This window comes from Mya arenaria, chromosome 6 (assembly GCF_026914265.1).
Source record: "Mya arenaria isolate MELC-2E11 chromosome 6, ASM2691426v1".
NCBI lineage: Eukaryota > Metazoa > Mollusca > Bivalvia > Myida > Myidae > Mya > Mya arenaria.
The window spans coordinates 10,165,620-10,185,601 of NC_069127.1; the positions used below are offsets into that span (position 1 = coordinate 10,165,620).

General features: G+C 34.5%; 3 protein-coding genes across 10 annotated transcripts in view; 1 reads left to right on the forward strand and 2 right to left on the reverse strand.

Moving 5' to 3' along the window:
• The window catches only part of LOC128238368 (intersectin-1-like), a 50,564-nt gene extending 48,558 nt beyond the window's left edge, over positions 1–2,006 (reverse strand). For all 6 annotated transcript variants that reach the window (XM_052954223.1, XM_052954225.1, XM_052954222.1 and 3 more), the window contains exon 1: positions 1,895–2,006. The gene's annotated coding sequence lies outside the window, so the exon portion shown is untranslated. The remainder of the gene's footprint in view (positions 1–1,894) is intronic.
• On the forward strand, positions 1,994–15,816 carry LOC128238369 (quinone oxidoreductase-like protein 1). Of its 3 annotated transcripts, none has more exons than XM_052954227.1 (11): positions 1,994–2,072; positions 4,474–4,602; positions 4,889–4,966; positions 5,542–5,665; positions 6,098–6,166; positions 6,403–6,584; positions 7,291–7,354; positions 10,689–10,787; positions 11,099–11,232; positions 12,004–12,155; positions 14,925–15,816. In XM_052954227.1, exons 2-11 carry the CDS (start codon positions 4,516–4,518, stop codon positions 15,025–15,027), a joined length of 1,092 nt encoding a protein of 363 aa, XP_052810187.1. In that variant the 5' UTR covers positions 1,994–2,072; positions 4,474–4,515; the 3' UTR covers positions 15,028–15,816. The 3 variants fall into 3 exon arrangements, with proteins under 3 accessions (XP_052810187.1, XP_052810186.1, XP_052810189.1); XM_052954226.1 differs by having other exon boundaries at positions 2,008–2,072; positions 4,443–4,602; XM_052954229.1 differs by lacking the exon at positions 1,994–2,072 and adding an exon at positions 2,446–2,617.
• A 590-nt stretch (positions 15,817–16,406) lies between these two features.
• Positions 16,407–17,906, reverse strand: LOC128238370 (integumentary mucin C.1-like). Its single transcript, XM_052954230.1, has 2 exons — positions 17,578–17,906; positions 16,407–17,277 (listed from the first exon to the last, which is right to left on the reverse strand). Exons 1-2 carry the CDS (start codon positions 17,626–17,628, stop codon positions 16,711–16,713), a joined length of 618 nt encoding a protein of 205 aa, XP_052810190.1. The 5' UTR covers positions 17,629–17,906; the 3' UTR covers positions 16,407–16,710.
• Positions 17,907–19,982: the final 2,076 nt, after the last annotated feature.

Sequence of the window (19,982 nt, forward strand, 5' to 3'; positions counted from 1 at the left end):
ATTACGGCTATTTATCTATACGCGAGCTCGAGGGAAATTGTTCGATGTTGTCAATATCGAGGGATGAGAGCAAAAACATGTTGTTGTTCTTTGTATCTGTATGCACTTAAAACTGTTTCATTCATACATATTAGTCAACCATGATGTGTTTTTTCACAAGCATCAATATCTAAATATTTGAAATAAGCCGGTAATCTGATTTATTGAGAAACACAAAACATATGGCCGTAGAATTTTTATGGTGTTTGCTATTCATATATATAATATTGCTTTGTAAATCAAGTAGGTACGTTTTTGCAAACAGAAGGTCACCAGTAGGGATATTGTGATCACAATTGGAACACGTAAAGCTTTGTTCTAAGCTTGGGTCGATGTTGGTATTACTTAGAACAAAATAATGGTCTCTGCTCGTTCACTTCAGTGAGAGAGAATGTATTCATAATTGTGACCAACCCTAATATTTACGCAGCTTGCATTTATACGTTCATTTAGGAGAGCACGGATCAACTCATTGTTAACTAAAGTTTGCTCAATAATTTCTTATCAAAATGTACTCTCACTTTTTGCAGATTATTTGAAGGTTTGAAATAGACATATACATGTATAGTGTATATTAACAGTGTTACTATAAATGTTTGTCCCATTTTACATGTTATCACCAGGACACACATTTCTCAACTTTGAAGCTATCCCCAGTACATAATACGGCTATCCCCAGTACAGTACTGTGAACATTTCTAAGGGCATATCTTTAACAGTTTAAAAGTTACATTGCCATTTCTTACAATAAAAATAGTTGAGCTTATTCTTGTGAAATCCTTTGATTCAGATTTTTTATTTATTCGATATATTTCCTAAAAATATATTGTTGAAATTCAGTAAGTTTTGAGGTGATCATCTCAGATTTGAAAAAAACCTTTTACGAGGTCTGTTAAATCGTAAGCACTTTAAAGTATACCATTGGCCAAATTTAGCATTCAGCTATTAGTTCAAACACTTGCTTCATTTGTGGATATGGTAGATATGCGTTAACACAGCAAGATCTTACCTCTGGTAAATTAAAACAAATGCATAATTGTCTGTTTACTTATCACTTTTTGAGCTATATCCGGTGTCCCTTCCCACACAGTGTCATTTTCTACTGTTAAAACTTTAAAGTTGCATTATAAATTATAAGTTATCCTATATTGTAAACAGATATTCAAAAATGGAAAAATAGATGTTGACTGACAGACTAGTGATCTTTAACATTTTAAGGGACTATTTCATGGTTATTGAAAAGCGTGAGAAATATGATTCAGCAAAAGGCTGTAATGTGATTGACATTATCACATGTGCTACCAATATATTCAATTTAGGTTAAAATATGCCTTAGCTACTAGTCCTTGTGGGCGAGTGAATATGAAATCAGTTTCCAAAATTTTCTTGACCCCAGCATGGATTCGCTCCGCACTATGTAGTATGTCGAGGATTTGTTTATATTTTTTATAATAGTTGTTTGCAAATTTGTTATCAAAATGTAAAATAATTATAATAATTGAGTAAAACAAATATAACATAAGTGTTTTCAGATGCATTACCCGGAAAACTAAATTTTTAATGTCATAACATTAATTAAAGCAAGTCCCTTTCACAGATTCAGATATGACTTTAAGGCCCGATACATTTAAATGACTTACAGAGATATAAATAAGTAAATATACAACGAACACTTGTAACTTGTTCAACACTATGATGTCGACATACAAATACATCAGAAATCAATGATTATGATGATTTTGACATGCCCTGTCAAAAACTAAAATTAAGATAGAGAGATTATCTGAGAATTCCTTCATAGCAAATCAATGAATTTGAATGCAACATATATTTCTAGTAATAAATTCATGCTAACCGGGTTAAAATATGCTGTAATTCTTGAAATATTCAACAAAATTTCGATTTTAGATCCTCCCAGAACGAATGTGTCGGCCCTATGTGAAATTGCATTGTGGGGGGAAAGGGGAGTGACAATCTTAACTTCCGGTTTATTCAGGGCAGCAAAAATTTTCAGACATAATAAGTATTTACAGGTAAGTAACCAATATCATGGATATGCCATGCTTTGATATATCTTATTGTATATTGAGAATTCTTTTTGAAACAAACACACACTTCTTACGGCTAATATTGTGCAGATAGCTGCAAAAAAAGCTTCCGAATCAAGGGAGGTAATGAAGTTGAAAATTGATTTCTACTTTCACTTTCATATTATAAGTGTTGTATCCATATTTTTGATCATTTCGTTCAGATAAAGATGATAGCATTATATAAATAAGTAGATATATGTAGAGAAACTTTAACTGAAGGTTGTTATAATTATTTTCTTCCACATTTTACTGTCACTTAACATTGCCTGGCATGTACAGAAGTTGTCAGTTCCTTGCAGAGGTGAAGGCACCTAGTACTGGTTAACCGCCTGATAGTCTGACCAGGATAGGTGTGCGGTGGTTGAACTGTCACTCTGGGACCCTTCAATGTGCTAATGGCGGGACCCGGAGTAGAAACTACTAACACCACCGACCAATATGGTCCTTCTAGATGCAGTTACCGTACAGTTAACATCAAGAAATAATTGGTATTAATCAACTTGAACTTTGTAGTTGCTTGTCTAAAATATAACTATATTTACTGAAAAGCTAAGCTTTGACGTTGTTGTATAGTTAATAGCTGACAAGTGGGCTGAGTTGTTGAAAGATACTATAGTTAATTTAGTGCCTACACTTCTATGCTCTTGCTGGAAAGCTCAGCTATCCTGTGAGACATATTTAGTTGAAACTTCAACAATCTTTCAGAGCTTTGCTTTCCTGTTTCATGTAGTAAGAGCATATTTATAGATTGCAGATGCAAAGAAATAAAGTGAACATATTTTATGTATATACCAAGAAAGCTTGGCTATCTGGTATTTCATAACTGATAAGTAGTTTCATTTTAAAAATTACAACTCTGTGTTATATGCAAGAAAGCCCAGCTTTCTGTTAATTCACAGAGATCGCTGACATAGCAGTAGATTAAGAGAGTTTGAAATTTATTGTAGTCGATCATAGGTATTTAGACAAAAGGAAAATTACTTATACAAAATTTCTTTTATAATTATTTTGTGATTATTTATTTGGAGCTTAATCAAAAATCATTTGTAAACAATCAAAAGGTTAAGTAACCTTGAGGAAAATTATTATATAGTTTTATCTTATGTCATTTATTTAAGAGTTCTGCCATAAGGTTGATAGAATAGTGTACAGCCACTCGGTACACTCCGCACATGTTTCATTTGTACTATTCATGCTGAGGCAAAATAAAATTTAAAAATTGAATACAAGACTGCTGTTGACTGCCACATTAGTTCAGTTGTAGCGTGTTCGCTTCAGGTGCCAAAAGTCAGGGGTTCAAACCCTGGCTGCATCAAACTATAAGACAGTAGCATATGCTTTTAGTAGCTCCTTTTTCTAGAGCTCAGCATTTAAAGGGTAATACTGGGAATATGGTGTACTCAGTACTAGTTAAACCCAGGAAAGTTGTATCCTGTGAACCCAGGAAAGTTGTATCCTGTCTATCAGTGCTTCACATCGAGCATGCTTAGAACCAAGAAGTATCTCCGCCAAGAGCTAGTTGTATCGCACCTAGACCTCTTGTATCTCACTCTGTTTCTTCACGCCTTCCAATGTCTGGATTTGACTGCGAAGGGCTGTCACCTCTATCTCATACATGTCACTTATGGCATTTAAACATAATTTAAGTTGTGGTGGCGTCAAGCCATCATGCAGCCAATGGGCGCGGGCAGATATTGTTAAACTCATAATAAACAAAAAATGCTGCTGTTGTATTGTACAAAAATATAAAAACAGCATCTCAGAGAAAAACTCAAAAAAGAGTATACACTATTAAGAAGAACAGATATGACAGTGATCACCAACCAGGGATATAAACCAAAGACTTGAAAAATTGCACCAATAAAGACCAAAGGTGAAAGAAGCAGTACACTTGCTCAAAACAATGATTCACCTCACAAACTACTACAAACAACAACTTCCCTTACTTGTAAATGAATTTCATCATTTTGGGGTAGTTGACTGACAAAGTTTTGTTTAATGATTACATTAAGTAAATGGAACTGACAAAAACTTGTGGTTGTAATGATCATACATGTATCAACCAATATTCTTTCTAAAATTATGTTTGCTGAAATTTCTTTCAACAGTTTAACTCCCGCAACTATTTGCTTATGGAGAAATTACACAAGAATTTGCCAGTATATTGTCCTTAGAAGGTACATGATAAAAAACAGAGCATAATGGAGTAGAGAGGATTTCTGCCTGTTGTTGATTTTGGTCAGTCAGATATTAACATAAAATGCATGTACAGTGTATGCCAAGAAATCTTGTGATACTGTCAATATCTTGCAGATAGCCTACCTAAACCAATCAATTATTACAGTCAAATTGAACAAGGTTCAAGAAAATTGACAGCGCTGTTGGTATGAGGACCATGAAGTGTGTACAGCAGGATATTGTCAGGGAAGTTACCAAGACAACCACACCCAAAATAAACTTCTCTTTTCATGAGGTAAATGAATTGATGTTAGTCCTTTATCTTGCATTATATATCCAAAATAACTTGATGCAAAGATTTCCCGAATGTTAATGCATCACCATCATAAGTCTATAATTCCTAAGAAAAGTTAACACTGACATAACCCATGATGAATTTGAGCTGTACAGTGTGAGTGGCTGTTGTTGCATGCTAAGTAAGTTGTATTATTTTAATATTTAATGCACCAAAAGCAAACCATATCTTCCAGTAATGGTGTATTACATATCTTGTAAAATGACAATTATCTCCTGTGTCCCAGGTGGAGGTGCCGGAGCCTGATTCCAGTCAGGTGCTGGTCAAGATCAGGGCGTGTGGGCTGTCTCTCATCAAACAGAAGGTATGTACCCTGCTCCTGATTGTTATATTGCAAAGATCTAGAAGATACATGTACATGTTAAAAGACAATACCACATGTGATGTAATCATACTTTGATATCATTTTTTTTTTCAAGAAAACAATGGAAGTTTTTTTTTGAGTCAAGATTTTATTATTGCTTTAATAGCGTTGTCCTGTTAAACCCAATACTTTTTTGACAGAACAAGTGATTCGTTTTGCTGTGAATCCCCAGTCCTTTACTCATTGTTTTTCATTTAGGATCCTATAATCTTAAACTTGTGCATCCGCATCATAGCTGTAAGGTAATCTGTGCACAAAGGTATGCCTGTGTGTCTCATTTTTTTGCTCAGTACCCATGGTTTGAAATATAGTCAAAAGACTGCATAACTTAAAATAATTTAAGATATTCTCATGAAATTTTACCCAATTTTCATGAGGACAAAGAACATCATATCCCATCACTCAAGCTAAAATACTTGTTATGTTATTAAGTTATGCCCCTTCATATTCAAGTTAAAAAAAAACAGGTATGCAATTTGCACCACTCAAGATTCTGCTTCTGTGTTATCTTGCAGGTCCTAGGAGAGGTTTTGGGGGCAGATGGTCGGGTGACGTACCCTTGTGGCCAGGACATATCTGGTGTTGTAGAGCAGGTGGGTGCTGGCGTCACCCACGTCAACATTGGGGACGAGGTTGTTGGTAAGTGCTTATATACTCACTCAGAGCAGTTTTTTTTCTGTAACCTTGTAGCCTCCTACTTTTGCCAAAAAAAAATAGCTCTTGAAATCTTGTAAGGGAAAGAAACTTCCAGACATGGCTCTCAAAAGGGGAAAACAGTATGATTTTAAGACATTTTCCTGTTGGTATATTGCATATAAAAGGCATCTGTAATATGGAGTAAAACCATTGCCATCATTTCATAACAATCAATTGTGATAGTGCTTTCTGTGAAGTAACTTTAAAGGAAAATAATTTCATCAAGGATTTGAACTCAGAATGTGTCTTCCACTTTCTGTGAATTTTGAATTAAGGGGAGATGCTGTTAATGTGCACATTTAGGATGGCTTTTTATATTTTATTTTGATGAACAAACATGTTCTTTTATACATGTGCATATGTGTGTTCATGCAGGTGTTCTTCCCCTGGATAGCTCACTGTCTGGCCTTGGCGAGTTTTGTGTCTTCAATGAATATGACCTTGGTAAGACCTTATGTGGAGATGAATTAGTACATTTTTAAAGCCATTTTAGAAAAATGTACATCTGTTAAATTATGACATGCACGTATTGTTCAATAAATTCAATGTTTACTCTTCTCTTGACAAAAAAATAATATACTTTATTGCCCAACATTGCTTTAGATAAGTGGTTAATTTTTCAATAGTCATTCAAAAATTTCAGAAATGGTATGAAATTAATATTGAATGATGCTTAACAGTTTCAAAGCCGCGTATGTTGAGCCATGTTGATGCTGCGGGGGGTATCGGTGACTGTGTACGCGCATACTCTGCCTTGCACTACCAGGCTCGTATATGTGCAGGAGACACAGTTCTGATACTGGATGGGGCGTCCTCATTTGGCCTCTGTGCCATCCAGATAACCCGCCTATGGGGAGCAAAGGTTAGTGTCTCCACTAGATACGGTTGTGCTCATCACCTCAGGAGTTTGCACTTGCATCCTTAATTGATACTTATATATTTTAGAGTCATTGTTAAGACAGCTGGAAACTGATATGGATCACTCTCGAGTCTGTTTCCTGAAACCAGTAATGATGTCTTTTTTGAGAGGCAATGAGAAAGTACCCTGTGCATGGAATCAAACCTACAGTTTCTTGTTTAAGTGACGGACAGCTATATGAATAGACTACTCTCACACTGGTGTGTTCTTATTTAGTGGACAATGGACAGTTTTAGGATCATGTAGTCATGTACAGATACTGCAAATTTGGCTGATTTATTTAAAAAAAGAATTATGTGGGTTCAGCCGCTTACTCACAAAAAGGCAGCTACGCACCTGACAACTAGACCACTCCCACCCTGGTGGGGATTGAACCCACTACCTCTTAGATGAGAGGCAGACTAAATTTTCTAGACCACAATCATTATCATTATTATTAGTGACTGATAATCAGTTAATTGATATAATTTGAGAGATAGTTCATATGTGTTATATTTGATTATATGATAAATTGCAATTTGATTTAAATGGTTTTACTGATTAATTGAGACTGAAGTTTTAATTACGGTACACAAATTTCCATCCTCTTTCTGTTAAAATATTTAAAATCATCTAAACCGGCATTGTTGAAAAGCTGCACTCTTGTCAGGTGATCACCACAGTAAACAGCACTGCAGAGAAATCCTTGCTGGACTCCCTCGTGCCAAACTGCGGTATGTAGCTAGCTAGATCTGTAACTACAGAATAAGTCCAGATTGCAATTATATTCAATATTCATGTTTCAGTTAATTAGTTTTTTTTAGATATTAACCCTATTGTGATAGGGTGATTGTCTGTTGTTTGTCCGTCCTTCGTCAACATTTTCCTGCAACAACTTCTCCTAAACCACTGAGACAATTTCAACTAAACTTTGCAAGAATGTTCCTTGGATGGTCCTCTTCCTGATTTGGTTAATAAAAGTTGTTCCATGCATAACTCTGATTGCCATGGCAACCAAAAGAGAACACTTTGAACAGTTTTCTTCTCAAAAATCACAGGCCTGATTTCAACACAATTTCACTGAAATGCTCCTAAGGTGACCCTGTATCAAATTCCTTCACTCCAAAATGATTTGTTAAAACCATGGCCACCAGTGCAGGGCTACTTTTCACTATATGTCTTTAAATCTTAAAATCTTCTCCTTAGAATTCACTGGCCTTATTTTAAAATAGTTTCACAGAAATGTTCCTTAAGTGACCTTGTATCAAATTCCTTATGCCTTTTTTGATTACTAAAATAAACATGGCCACCAGGGGCTACTTTTCACTAAATGGAAACTTTGAAAATCATCTCAGAATCTGCTGCCCTGATTTTAAAATACAGGTAATCTCACAGTAATGTTCCATAGGTGACCTTTTATCAAATTCCTTCACCCCATGTTGATTCGTAAAAAGATATGGCCACCAGAGGACGGGGCTACTTTACACAATATGTCTATATGGAAAACTTTGAAAATCATCTCTTGAGAAACTTATGGCCAATTTCTAAATAATTTCACAGTAGTGTTCCTAAGGAGATTCTCTGTCTAATTCCTTCATGCCATGTTGATTCATAAAAAACATGGTTGCCAGGGATGGGGCTAGTTACCAGTCTTCGATATATTTAAAATATGATGAATCTTTTCTTCAGAAATCATTGACCCGATTTCAAAATAATTTCACAGAAATGTTCCTTAGGTGACCATATATCAAATTCCTTCACCTCATTGGGATTCATAAAAAACATCACCACTAGGGGCAGGGCTTGTTTTCACTATATGTCTAGTATATGGAAAACTTTGAAAATCTTTTCTGTAGAAACCATTGGCCATATTTCAAAATATGTTCACAGAAATGTTCCTAAAGCAAACCGTTTACCAATTTAAAAATAATAAAAAAATAAAAATATTTTCTTGAATTTTTTTTATATTTATTTTTTGTTCTACATTCAATATATCAACTTCAAACTCCATGAGCTTCTTGACACTAGCATTGTGCTTTTTTGTGACAAGGTATATAAATCCAACTTAAATATTGTCAGAGTTATTGTTTATACCTGCAAAGTTTTTGGCCACCCAGGCATCCAGTATGTTGTTCGATCAATAACTTAAGAACCATTTTTACATCAATAACTTAAGAACCCTTTTCCCAATCAGGTGAGCGATATAGGGCAATCTTGGCCCTCTTGTTTTTAAATTTCAGATGTATTGATAATACAATATAAGTATCTTTCATGTGTTTCCGGTATGGATGAGAAAATCCAATAACATCATAACCACACAACTTGCCCAGGGGTTGGACTTTACCATCCTCATCCAAAACTTTCACATGATTGATACTTTTGCTTGCATATCTTAAACTTTAAGATGTTATGACATCTGACATTAAATACATATTTTTGTACGTTTCACCAAAGCCACACTCATCATCGTTTTTGGCCTTCATGTCACCAAGTTGTTTGACGTCAAATAGTTGTTAAAAACAACATGGTATATTCAGAGTTTGAACGTTTTTGTAACTCTGATATTAAAAATAATTATTATCCTGATCATACTTTTTTTTAAATATTATTAAGCAAATATACATTAATATATTAGCAAATGGCTTGTTGTGTATGACTCATCCTATACGAGAGGATGGAAGATTGATTTTCCAGCACTGGTCACATGACTGGAAACAATATTGTGGTATGCAAGAATAAAGAATATGTGATTAGGAAAGTTTGAATATAAAAGATATATTCAAAGTTTAAAAAGTGTTCAAGTTCAATTTTAAAGTTGTTTTTTTATACAAAATGTCTGTTTACAAGAAACTAAAAAGTAAATGTATTGAACAAATTTATTGTGTGGTTAGTTTTACAGAAGAAATAAATTACAGGTTAAAATTAAAGCATTGATAGTCTAAAATTAATGACCATATGAAATTAAAGAATCTACATTGATTCTTGCTTTGTTGTGCTGGTTTTATGCTAATTATATCAGAATAGTATTTTAATGAAATCTTAATCTTAGTATGATCTCCATATTCTTGTCTAGACTAATCACTTTCTCTTCGGCTCAATTAGGCATTAGGTTATTGGCTGTGAAAACAATTATAGTTTTATGTAATGATTATATGCACTTGTGTTATTCTATATAAAGTAATTATTGCACTCACTTATCAGCTAGAATTAACTTAAGCAATTATTTTCCCCTTAATCATAGTGTATTGTTACGTCGTAAATGGGTTAACATACATGTATGCATTTACTTATAGACATTGAAGAGTCATTTCTATTGTCTATTTTCTATTGTATTAAGTCATACAACCATGTTCCATGTATATATTTACATATTCAATCTCACTTATAGTGATGTTTATGTATATGTATGTAATGCTCTGTTCAATCTCTTCTTCAAAGGAGGAAATAAAGATTTTATAATCTTATTTACCCATGATGTACTTGATGGCCGACTTATCTAGAAAACAGTTGGAAATTAGATGCACAGCTATGTTATTGTTATTTACTGCATGAACCATAATGGAATGTGTTTTCTGTATCAAGGTCATATTTAGGTTATAAAGATTGTAGTATAATCCTTACAGTTAAAACACAACAAGTGCACCAGAACCAATGTATGACTCGTTAACCTCGGAAAGTTTTTCTTTCAAAAAGATTTATTATTATAATTATGAAATTCACAGAAATATTTGAAATGTATGCATCCACATATTGTTTTTTTAAGGAACAAGAGGCAGTTAACATAATAAATTTCCTTAGCTTTTATATCTTTAATAGAAAACAAACTTCAGGGTTTGTCATAGCCTTATTGTCATATGCAATGAGGTATTCATGCATAATTGATAGCTATAACTAAAAAATGGTCAAAATTAGTTTTCACTTGTTCACTAGCAAAAGTAAATGCATATGTATAACAAGGCCAGTTAATTTGCATATATATATGTTGAGTTATCTCCCTTTATGAACTGAGCAAAACAAATAAGCCTATCCATATTGGTACCCTTGTTTTCCATACTTGCCCTGTTACAGGCCACATCATTGAGGTTGGTCAGAGCAGCAACATTCTGGTCAGCTCTGTGATGGAGGAAACGGGAGGGATCGGGGTCGATGTTGCCATTGACAACGGAGGTAAGGATACATGTAAACAAGTAATGATACGTGTTGGCCTTCTTTCTTAAAGACTGTAGGACAATTCATGAATCAAATGATTTTATTTATTGGACACACTAACATTTACAATCTTTAAACAAATTGCTTGAGTACCATAACTGAGCTTATCCTTTTCAGATATTGATTCACTAATTTTGTTTTATCCTTCGATTTTGAAGTTTCATTTTAAAATCGATATACAGACTATTATCTAGAAAAATGTCAGTAGATATTGAGTGACCTTATAATTTGAGTTTGTTAATCACTTACCACTCTCCTTCCTGGTTCAGTGCGAATGTACAACAACGAGGAAGACTGCAACCTGCCGTCTGAACGTCGCCGCTTTACGACACCACACAAACACGACCTCATCTCATGTCTTGGTGTTAACGGCAAGTGGGTCACTCAACAGTCAGACCTACAGGTAACAAGCCTCCATGTCAATGTTTCACATATTCAATTTTATCTTGTCTTATCTTGTTTTCAAACCCATTTTTTGTCACTGTGGAAAAGCAATAACCCTTGGCAATAACCACAAAATGTCCAGTCATTCACGTCAAATAATATGTAGTACACAGGTTATCTATGACCAAAAACTGTGAAGCAAGGGCCATAAGCGCTTGAATATCTGTCCAGGTATGACCAATTGAGAAGATAAGTTGAGTGCCAGGAAAGCTTGCATAGTTCTTGTTTTGTGGTTGTTTACTGTTCAACAAGCAGTTGAACTGTAAAGTATTTGAAGCAAGGGTAAATCTGCTGTGGGTGAGAATGTTGATATATGTACAGGGGTTTTAAGTTCAGGATCAACACTGAAATAAGGATTAAGAGCTTAACTTAACATAAGACTGTTGTTGAGTTTGTTTTTACTCAGACCTTTGCAACAATGGGAAGTACCTTGAAATACAAATGACTTAGAACAAAATTTCAACAGAGGTCTAAGCCCCTTTACCTTGGTTAAGGCATGAATCCCTCATACTCAAACAGATCTCCAGCTATTATTCTTGATGAACAATTATCATCTGTTTGAAGCCCTGTATAAAGTACTGTAATATGGATCCCCTGCAACATCATATTATATTAACATAATGTGTGGGTAGACTGCAACATGACATTGTTTTAGGTCTATAGTTTTTCGGTGTGATTTTTGGTTAAAGTTAGTAATACCATGTTATAGCCATATTTGTTCGGTTGCTAGCTGGACCCACCAGACTCACAGGCCCTGTACATGCGGGGAGCCAGCCTCAACTTTCTGTTTGATGGTGCATGGACACTTTCATATGCGCAGCAGGGTCGATACCAGCACATATTGCATGACGTTGTGGACAAGCTTGACCGTGGACAAATCAAGTAAGACATTACATAGAAATTATATTTAACAGATACAGGTGTATGAGCATCTTTTTCAAAGCAAAAAAAGTTGGAGCATTGCCAAAACATTGTTGTTGCTGCTGGTGGCAGCATGGCAATAACTAAAAAAAATAAAATTGAGATGTACCAGTATGCATTCACATGAGACAAAATACACATGTGACACTGTCACACAATCTCTTACACAGCAACACAGCTGATGGATCTTATCCTTATATGTCTACTGACATCTTTTCAGTTAGAGTTATGACCCATGAATTGGCTAAAACTGTATTCCACTTTGCAGCGTCAGTCTCTTTATTTAGCTTAACATACAACCACTTATCACCAAACTTGGTGTCCTGAAATTAGGATGGGCATATTATGTGACAGCAGAGGAGGCTCTTGTTATTTTTAGTGTCATTTGGTTTTCAGCTCACAAAAAGACATAAAAAGGACAATTTCTTAAATAAAAATATAGCACAAGAAAGATTGTCTAGATATTAATTATTGAAACAATTAAGATTTCAGTCAAGAAATATATCACAGACATTTGTTCAATTTCTAGTTGTTTCGTTGATAATAAATAAGTTTTTTTTTAAATTTGGTTTTCATTGGAAAAGTATGCTCTCATGGGCTTTGAATATACATTTGTTGCAAAAAGAATAAGATTTGTTGTTTCTATGGCACTTAGTTGTTTTTTTCCTGCTGTGTAAGTTTGTTTTGAAAAAGGAAACTTGCCCTAAATTCTCAAACTATCTTAAGTCCCTTAAAACAGGATCAAGCTAAGATTATTAATTATGTTTTGGTTAAGATTGTGAAATGTTCTCCTTTGAAGGGTTTTTGGAGAGTTTTGACGGGAAATAATCACATTAAACTGCTTCAAGTTTTATGAAATCAAGTTTAAGCAGGTAATATGGTTAAATGAAATAATGTATTTATGCTTATAACCAGCTATGGTTAAGATATTTGCAGACATTGGATATTGAAATGGTGTTACCAATGACAATGTGTCCATGTGTAGCAAGTGTTCTATGATTATCAAGTTATACCCATTGATTGACTAATCTTTAAAGTATGGTGCTCTTTTTCATATCATAATGTTACAATTATGTTACAATAAGGTTACAATAATATCATTATTCATTTAATTCAGGGACTTAGATATGTGTATTTGACCTAGATGTTTGTTTTCTTCTAACATAATATATAGCAAATAAAAGAGGCCCTCCCACCCTCAAACAGATAAAGAACAGATTAAGGGTCATAACAATTATTTGAAAGTTTATATAAGGTAATTGATATCTTAATTAGAATGGAGTTTGCATGTACGGTGTATATGAACCAGTTTAACGCGCTGTATGCCGTCAGGAGTCTGTTTGTACATTCCAAAGTACCAGGTTTCCTAGCTATGTTCTGTTGACAAACAGGATTAGAATTTATGTCAGTAGGGGAGACTGATATTGACAAGCTGTCTGTAGGAATGAGGGGCGTTCAAGATATATGTAGACACTTCATGAAGCATTTAATAATGATTTTAATTATATTTATACATGTCACAGAAATCTTTAAAATCTATTTTCTTTGTAAGCAAAATTTCATTCAGGTATATCGATTTTGCTTAATGTTAATGCATAAAATAGTTGAGATAGAGAAACATGGAGCAACCCAATGAAGAAAAATGATGTTCTCTACATTTGTGAGCTTTGTAAATAATACAATTATTTTTTAAAAAGATTTTGACTACAGAGTAATAGATGTTAGGGCAAATTTGGGATTATGCAGATCAATGCCGGACAGCATATTAACCCCTTTACCCCCTACCCTCTTTCGGTTTTTATTTCAAATTCAGGGGTTTTGGTATGATAAAAACTTTGACCTGTCAAAATTTCATTATGCAACAGCTATGTGCCGGGATGCAGAATTGCACCATCTTGCAGTTCCTTTTTGATGATTTTTAGCATGTTTGAATATTAAGCAAATATTAAAAAACCATTGTTGTTTCATGTTTTCAATTTGCCCTTGGGGTTGTAAGTTTTGGTGATATCAAAAAAGCAGAAATTTTATATAATAACTAATGTATAAGTAGTATCGTTTCACCTGTATGTAATTTTAGATGAACTTTGAACAGAAAGTTGTTCAGAAACTAGTCTTATATGAAAAAATTCAGTAAAAGAAATGGTCAGTACACATTTTTACGTCATTCATTTCTATCACTTTTTTGGTAATGAAATAGTGTGATTCCCCCAAAAATGTATTTTTGTTTTAAAAACCACTAGAACATTACATACAACCCTTTTTATACTGTGTGCTTGGTCTTTTGTTGTTTAAACAATCATCAAAATACCAAAAAGTCATACATTTTGTAAATATTTCTTGCAGTTTTTTAAATTTTAGTTTATACTCTCACAAAAATGTGACTTATTAAGAAAGTCTACATATATGTTTTGAATGACCCTCGTATGTATACTAAAAGCCATTGAATAAAAAATTATTTAAGTAACATGTATTGTTGACAGGTTGATTATCTTTCACATAAATGGAAAGTGCTATAGTTAAAAATACTTTAATTGGTTGAATTTAACACTCATTTCATCCGATTAAGTGATATTTTCAACGTCAATTTCAGATTTAGACATTTATAACAAATCTACAGCTTCAATTCAACTCAAGCTGAGTTTTTAATGGCTGTCAGTATTGTAGATTTTCGTTCTTAGTAATTTGCAGTTCACCACCCAGTTTGTAATTTTATTGTATGTCCCACTTCAGGGTGAAGGTCGTGAAAACGGTGTCGCTACAGGATGTTCCGGAGGAGCTTGCCAATTTGGACAGTCTGCGCACGGGCAAAATTGTAATGGCACACCCATCCTAGAACACTGAAACATAATGGAACCAAGGCACCAATTCTAGTGCACACAACAAGCAATCCATTTTAGTCAAAGAAACAATTCTGTGGTCAGATATTTGAGTAACAGTGTGCTTGTTATACTGTGGAGCTGTTCACTGATAGTGTTAACATTGTTTTTATTGTTATCCTTGGTATTGTGCAATATTAATATTAAATAAATGAATATCAGTTAGATATGACAATGTGAATTTTTATCCAGGGTGTTTAAATCAGCCCTTAAATCAATTGTCATCTGTCTGTTGTAGCTTAGCATGCCTTTATGCCCATATCTGAGCAGTAACTTACTGTTTTATGCTAAAACATAGGGATTTTCTTGGTCAATGTTATTCATGCTAAAACTGCCATGCACTTCTTTAAGAAGCAATATTCTAAGACAAAATTTACATACTTGACAACTTAAACTAAACCATGTCATATGCAAGTAGTGCTGGATTTTATGGGAGCTATGACCCTTTTGATAAATAATTCTGCATGCAAGGTAATATCATGTGGCTGTACTTATTTCAATAACCTTTTTATGAGGCTAACGGACAATCTATTAGAAGTAATGTTGAAATGAAGTAAAAGCAATTTATTGTCATACATATGATTCTTTAAAAAAAAAAAATCTGTAAAATAATAGAATGGAGATGTAATTTATGATGCAAGGTATATTGTATATTGTACTCGTATGTTTTATACCAGTGTTAAAGCCACATTTAAGGCAATGAACAGTTTGTTAGTTTAAATTCACAAATAAAGAAACAAACAACTGTTTGCATTAAGCTTCTTGAACACTTCCTATAAACATTCCTGCAGCCGATCTTACTTTTTTCTTCCTATATTTCTTGATTTTAAAGCTGCACTCTCACAGATTTACCGTTTTGACAACTTTCTTTATTTTTTGTCATGGAATGAACCAATTTTTGCGTATATATGACTGAAAGCTTAACTAACGGTTTAAGAAAAATGCATAAAAACATCATTTTTTAAACTTGAACATGAAAATCTGCGATCTGATTTTTTGTCAGCAGTCTTATATCACTGGTTTCCATGCATTTTCGCATAAATTGGCTCGTTCCAAGATGAAAAATGATTTTTTTTTTAAACGTTCAACCTGTGAGAGTGCAGCTTTAACAAGAAAATGATTTTTTTATTCTTACTCTCTTTTAAGTGTATTTCTTCATTTTCGAAGGTAATTTGCATCTTTGCTTACTTTAATACTTCAGCTTAACGGCCTTTGATGACACTGCTGGCTGTAAAGTTTATCAACATTTCTTCATTCTCCATGTATATACAATTTTCAAATAAAAACTTTCATGTATTTTTGTATTCAAACAACACCAAAGCTGACATGCATGTATAAACACTTTAATGAATACAGAACACATCAACATTCTTATACATTTTTACATCTGCTTGTTTGCAAAATGTCATTTGTGTTAGAAATAAATAATATTACTAAGGATAACAATAACACAATTTATATATATACAATTAATACCCCTTCAAACATTCACTGTCATTTATATATATTTACACTTTCTCATTTACTATGTTTTATTTGCACATCAAAAGTCAGTAACATGTAAGTTTTAACAGTCATTTTGTTCACTTCATCTCATAAAATCAAGTCTGGGTCCCAAGTCCTCAAGCATGGGTCATATTTCAGCCCACGGGGTCAACATTAATAGGTGCTGGAGTTGATGTTCTGTCATTACCCGTAGCATGGTTTGCTTGGTGTGTACTGAGTACAGTTGTCAGTGGTGAGTCTGTTTGTGAAGTAGTTGAAGGAGATTGACTGGGTGATGCAGCACCAATGTCAGTTGTTGTAATGCTACTTATTGACGTCGACGTCACTATAGGTGCGGTAGTGGTGCTAGTTGTTGGTGTCGGTGTCGTTGTTGTTGGCATTTTTGTTGGAAATGTAGAAGTAATGGTAGTAGCCGTTGTTGTAGTTGTTGATGTCGTTGTCTTGATGGTGGTGATGGTGACGTTCGGGTAGCATTTACCAAACACTGAAGTGACATCGCCGTTGGCGTTGTTGGCACATCTGTAGCCCGGTATGCACGGACACTCGTTATCGCTTGGTTTGGTGCTGCAGCGGCTGCCGGAAGTGAGCAGCGGGGCACAGTGCGTGTCCTGGATGATAAACTCGTCCCGTACGCAGCAATGGTCAGGTGGACAGGGCTGCACATCTGAGCCCATGGAGCATGCCAGTTCTAGGCCTCCAACCTGTCATTGTAATGGCAGGAGTTAAAAATGTTCAAGGATTGGAAGTCGATATTCAGCGTATTTTCTGTATACTAGCGTTAAGAAAACCTTGCAGAGCCCAAAGTTAATGAACGGATTTATACATTCTTTAAATAAGAAAACACACACCTATATTTTTTATTCGAATACAGTGCTGATATAAATAAACCATTGACAAAACTGTATGCATATAAATATAGAAAAGCGTATAAATATTGCATGCAAAGTAAATACGATTTGAGCTTGGCACCAATTCCGGAAGTTAAACAAAAGCAAACAAACCTGAATATAAGCCATGAACATCCAGTATACTTGTAAATAGCACTTCCACATAATGTTAGGATGTTAGCGTTCTATTTGCTTATACTTGTGCTATTGAGCTGTAAGTCAGTTTTGCAATCATCGAGAATGGCAATCATCATGTGTACTCTAGGCAATGGAGTTACGTACCTGATGATGCAGTGTTTCCAAAAGCGAGTTAAAGTCTGTGACCCTTATCTCGGCATTGACGTCAATGCTTCTCTCTATATGGGCTAAAGACGTACAGCTATGGGGCTGGATCAGGTGTTCAACTGTAACGACTCATCGACTGATCGACTTTTCATTTTAAGGACAGGTTAAGTACGCAGACTTAAAGAGATTTATAAAAAAATAAACAATTAAATGAAAGAACACAAACTTTAACGTGGAACAAATCACAGGCTAATCAAAAATATTTTAGAATTAACGTTAACGGGTTGGGAACTTAAACTTTGAGGACTCAAACAATATAATATTGTAAAACGCGACTACGCCTTGTTGTTATTGTGTTTCAACCCTAAGGACAGATAACTGCCTTTAATGTGAGGTTGATGGTGAAGTCACGAATATGCTGTAATTGTTGCGTCGGCATCTTCGGCGTGTGTGACCCGCCGCCATTGCTGGGCGACCGCGGACCGCACGACAATCCACCGTTGCTGGGCGATGGCGGACCGCATCACCGACGCTGGTCAGGAGCGGATTAGCCTTCTCCTAGTGCTGGCGCCTATTCACCAAAATTACCGAGTTATTACCCCTTATATACCAAAAAGGATTTTCGCTCAGTTTAAGAATTGTTTTTGCCCTGAAAAGAGGAATGGGTTCTACATTATCATATTCTAGAAATTCTCTCTATCTGACCCCCCCCCCCCACACACACACACCAACCTTTTAATTGAAAATAGAAGATTAATAAACCATTAAGCTTATACTGTTATAAATATCTGATTGAAACTTTCTTCAAATTGTTTTAAATACTGATAATATTATTTAACTTCAATTAATCTTAAATTTCTTGCCGTTTACTTTCTGAAAACTGATGACTTTGTCATTGTAATTGCATTGCTCAAAGCGCGGATCTGTTCAAATATCAAAAGTTAAGATAATTTCTATGATAAAGAAACATTTAAAACAACTGTAAATGTTTGTCATATATTTGAAGGATTAGTCGAACGTCATTTTTACCATGCTTGAAATGTTTTGCGAAAAAGGTTTGATTCCATTTGTTTGTTTTTCAAATTTAATCGATTCCGGGTCACTATTTTATAAAATAACAAATCTTATAATTGAACAATTTCCAGACAATTGATATAAAAAAGTTTGTTTTCCTGTTCTCGGACTAAATAACCAAACTCAATTTCGTACGTGAAAAAATAGGTTTGTTATTGTTCATATTTTTAATATTACTTTATGTCATCTAACTGACTTAGAATGAAACCTCGTTGGCTGAGTACTTGTCAACGCAAAATCTGACGCAAGGAGATCGTATCGAATGAGTAGCAAAAGGCGGACCTTTAATCACCCGAGAAAGTTGGAATTCTGTATGACCAAGCCTAGTATTTAATGATTGCCTATCTGTTATTCTTTGGCATAACATGAATATTGTATTCTAATGCGGGTAATTTCGCTGATGTGTGGAGGACTATAATCATTTTCCCGAACCGTGACGCCAGGCTCTAAAAAAGATCATTCAAATGATTTTGGTTTGTCGCTAATCAACGTTATGTATATACTGTTTTAAATATAGTAGATAATAGACGTTGCTCATGAGTTGAACAGTTAAATAAAATTTGCACGTGCTGGTTTTGCGACTGGTTATTTGACAACGGATAATATATTTACTTTACAAAGCATGGTACAACAAATACCAGTTGACCCGGTAGGAAGTCAGACATTGTGTGTTGTTTGTGCGTGTGTTTTTTGTTTTAAATAGGCGTTCAATGGATTGATTCATAAGGTTGCATAAAAATTGGGTTCAGGTAAAATTAGTTCGTGCACTAATGTAGGAATGTATTAGAATCTTCGCGGATGCATACGACGTAACACAAGCCGCATTCAATCAAGACATGGGGATGTAACAAGTATAGATTTAGCATTTTATGTAGCTTTAGACAATCATTGGTTTCAATAACTAGTCATAAATTGTGTATCGAAACTGATCGGCATTTGGGGATATCGAGAGAGGGTCGAATATGTAGATATTACTGATAATTTTATTCTTGGAGTGTACGACACGAATTTCTTGCATTCTTAAAAGGACTCGCTTATGTTTTGGCACCAATGCACCCCCCCCCCCCCCCCCACAAACACACACCCAACCCCGGAAATGCAAATGCATCTGAGAACACTTATATTATGTAACTTATTACTCTTTGATACCGAAATTGCAG

Bases quoted from the DNA above. Each gene is read 5' to 3' on its own strand.
- LOC128238369 (XM_052954227.1), top strand. From the start codon at position 4,516: ATGAGGACCATGAAGTGTGTACAGCAGGATATTGTCAGGGAAGTTACC. The intron at 4,603-4,888 runs GTAAATGAATTG...CCTGTGTCCCAG, and splicing joins TAAACTTCTCTTTTCATGAG to GTGGAGGTGCCGGAGCCTGA. The intron at 12,156-14,924 runs GTAAGACATTAC...GTCCCACTTCAG, and splicing joins CTTGACCGTGGACAAATCAA to GGTGAAGGTCGTGAAAACGG.
- LOC128238370 (XM_052954230.1), bottom strand. From the start codon at position 17,628: ATGTGGAAGTGCTATTTACAAGTATACTGGATGTTCATGGCTTATATT. The intron at 17,278-17,577 runs GTTTGTTTGCTT...TTACAATGACAG, and splicing joins TGTTCATGGCTTATATTCAG to GTTGGAGGCCTAGAACTGGC.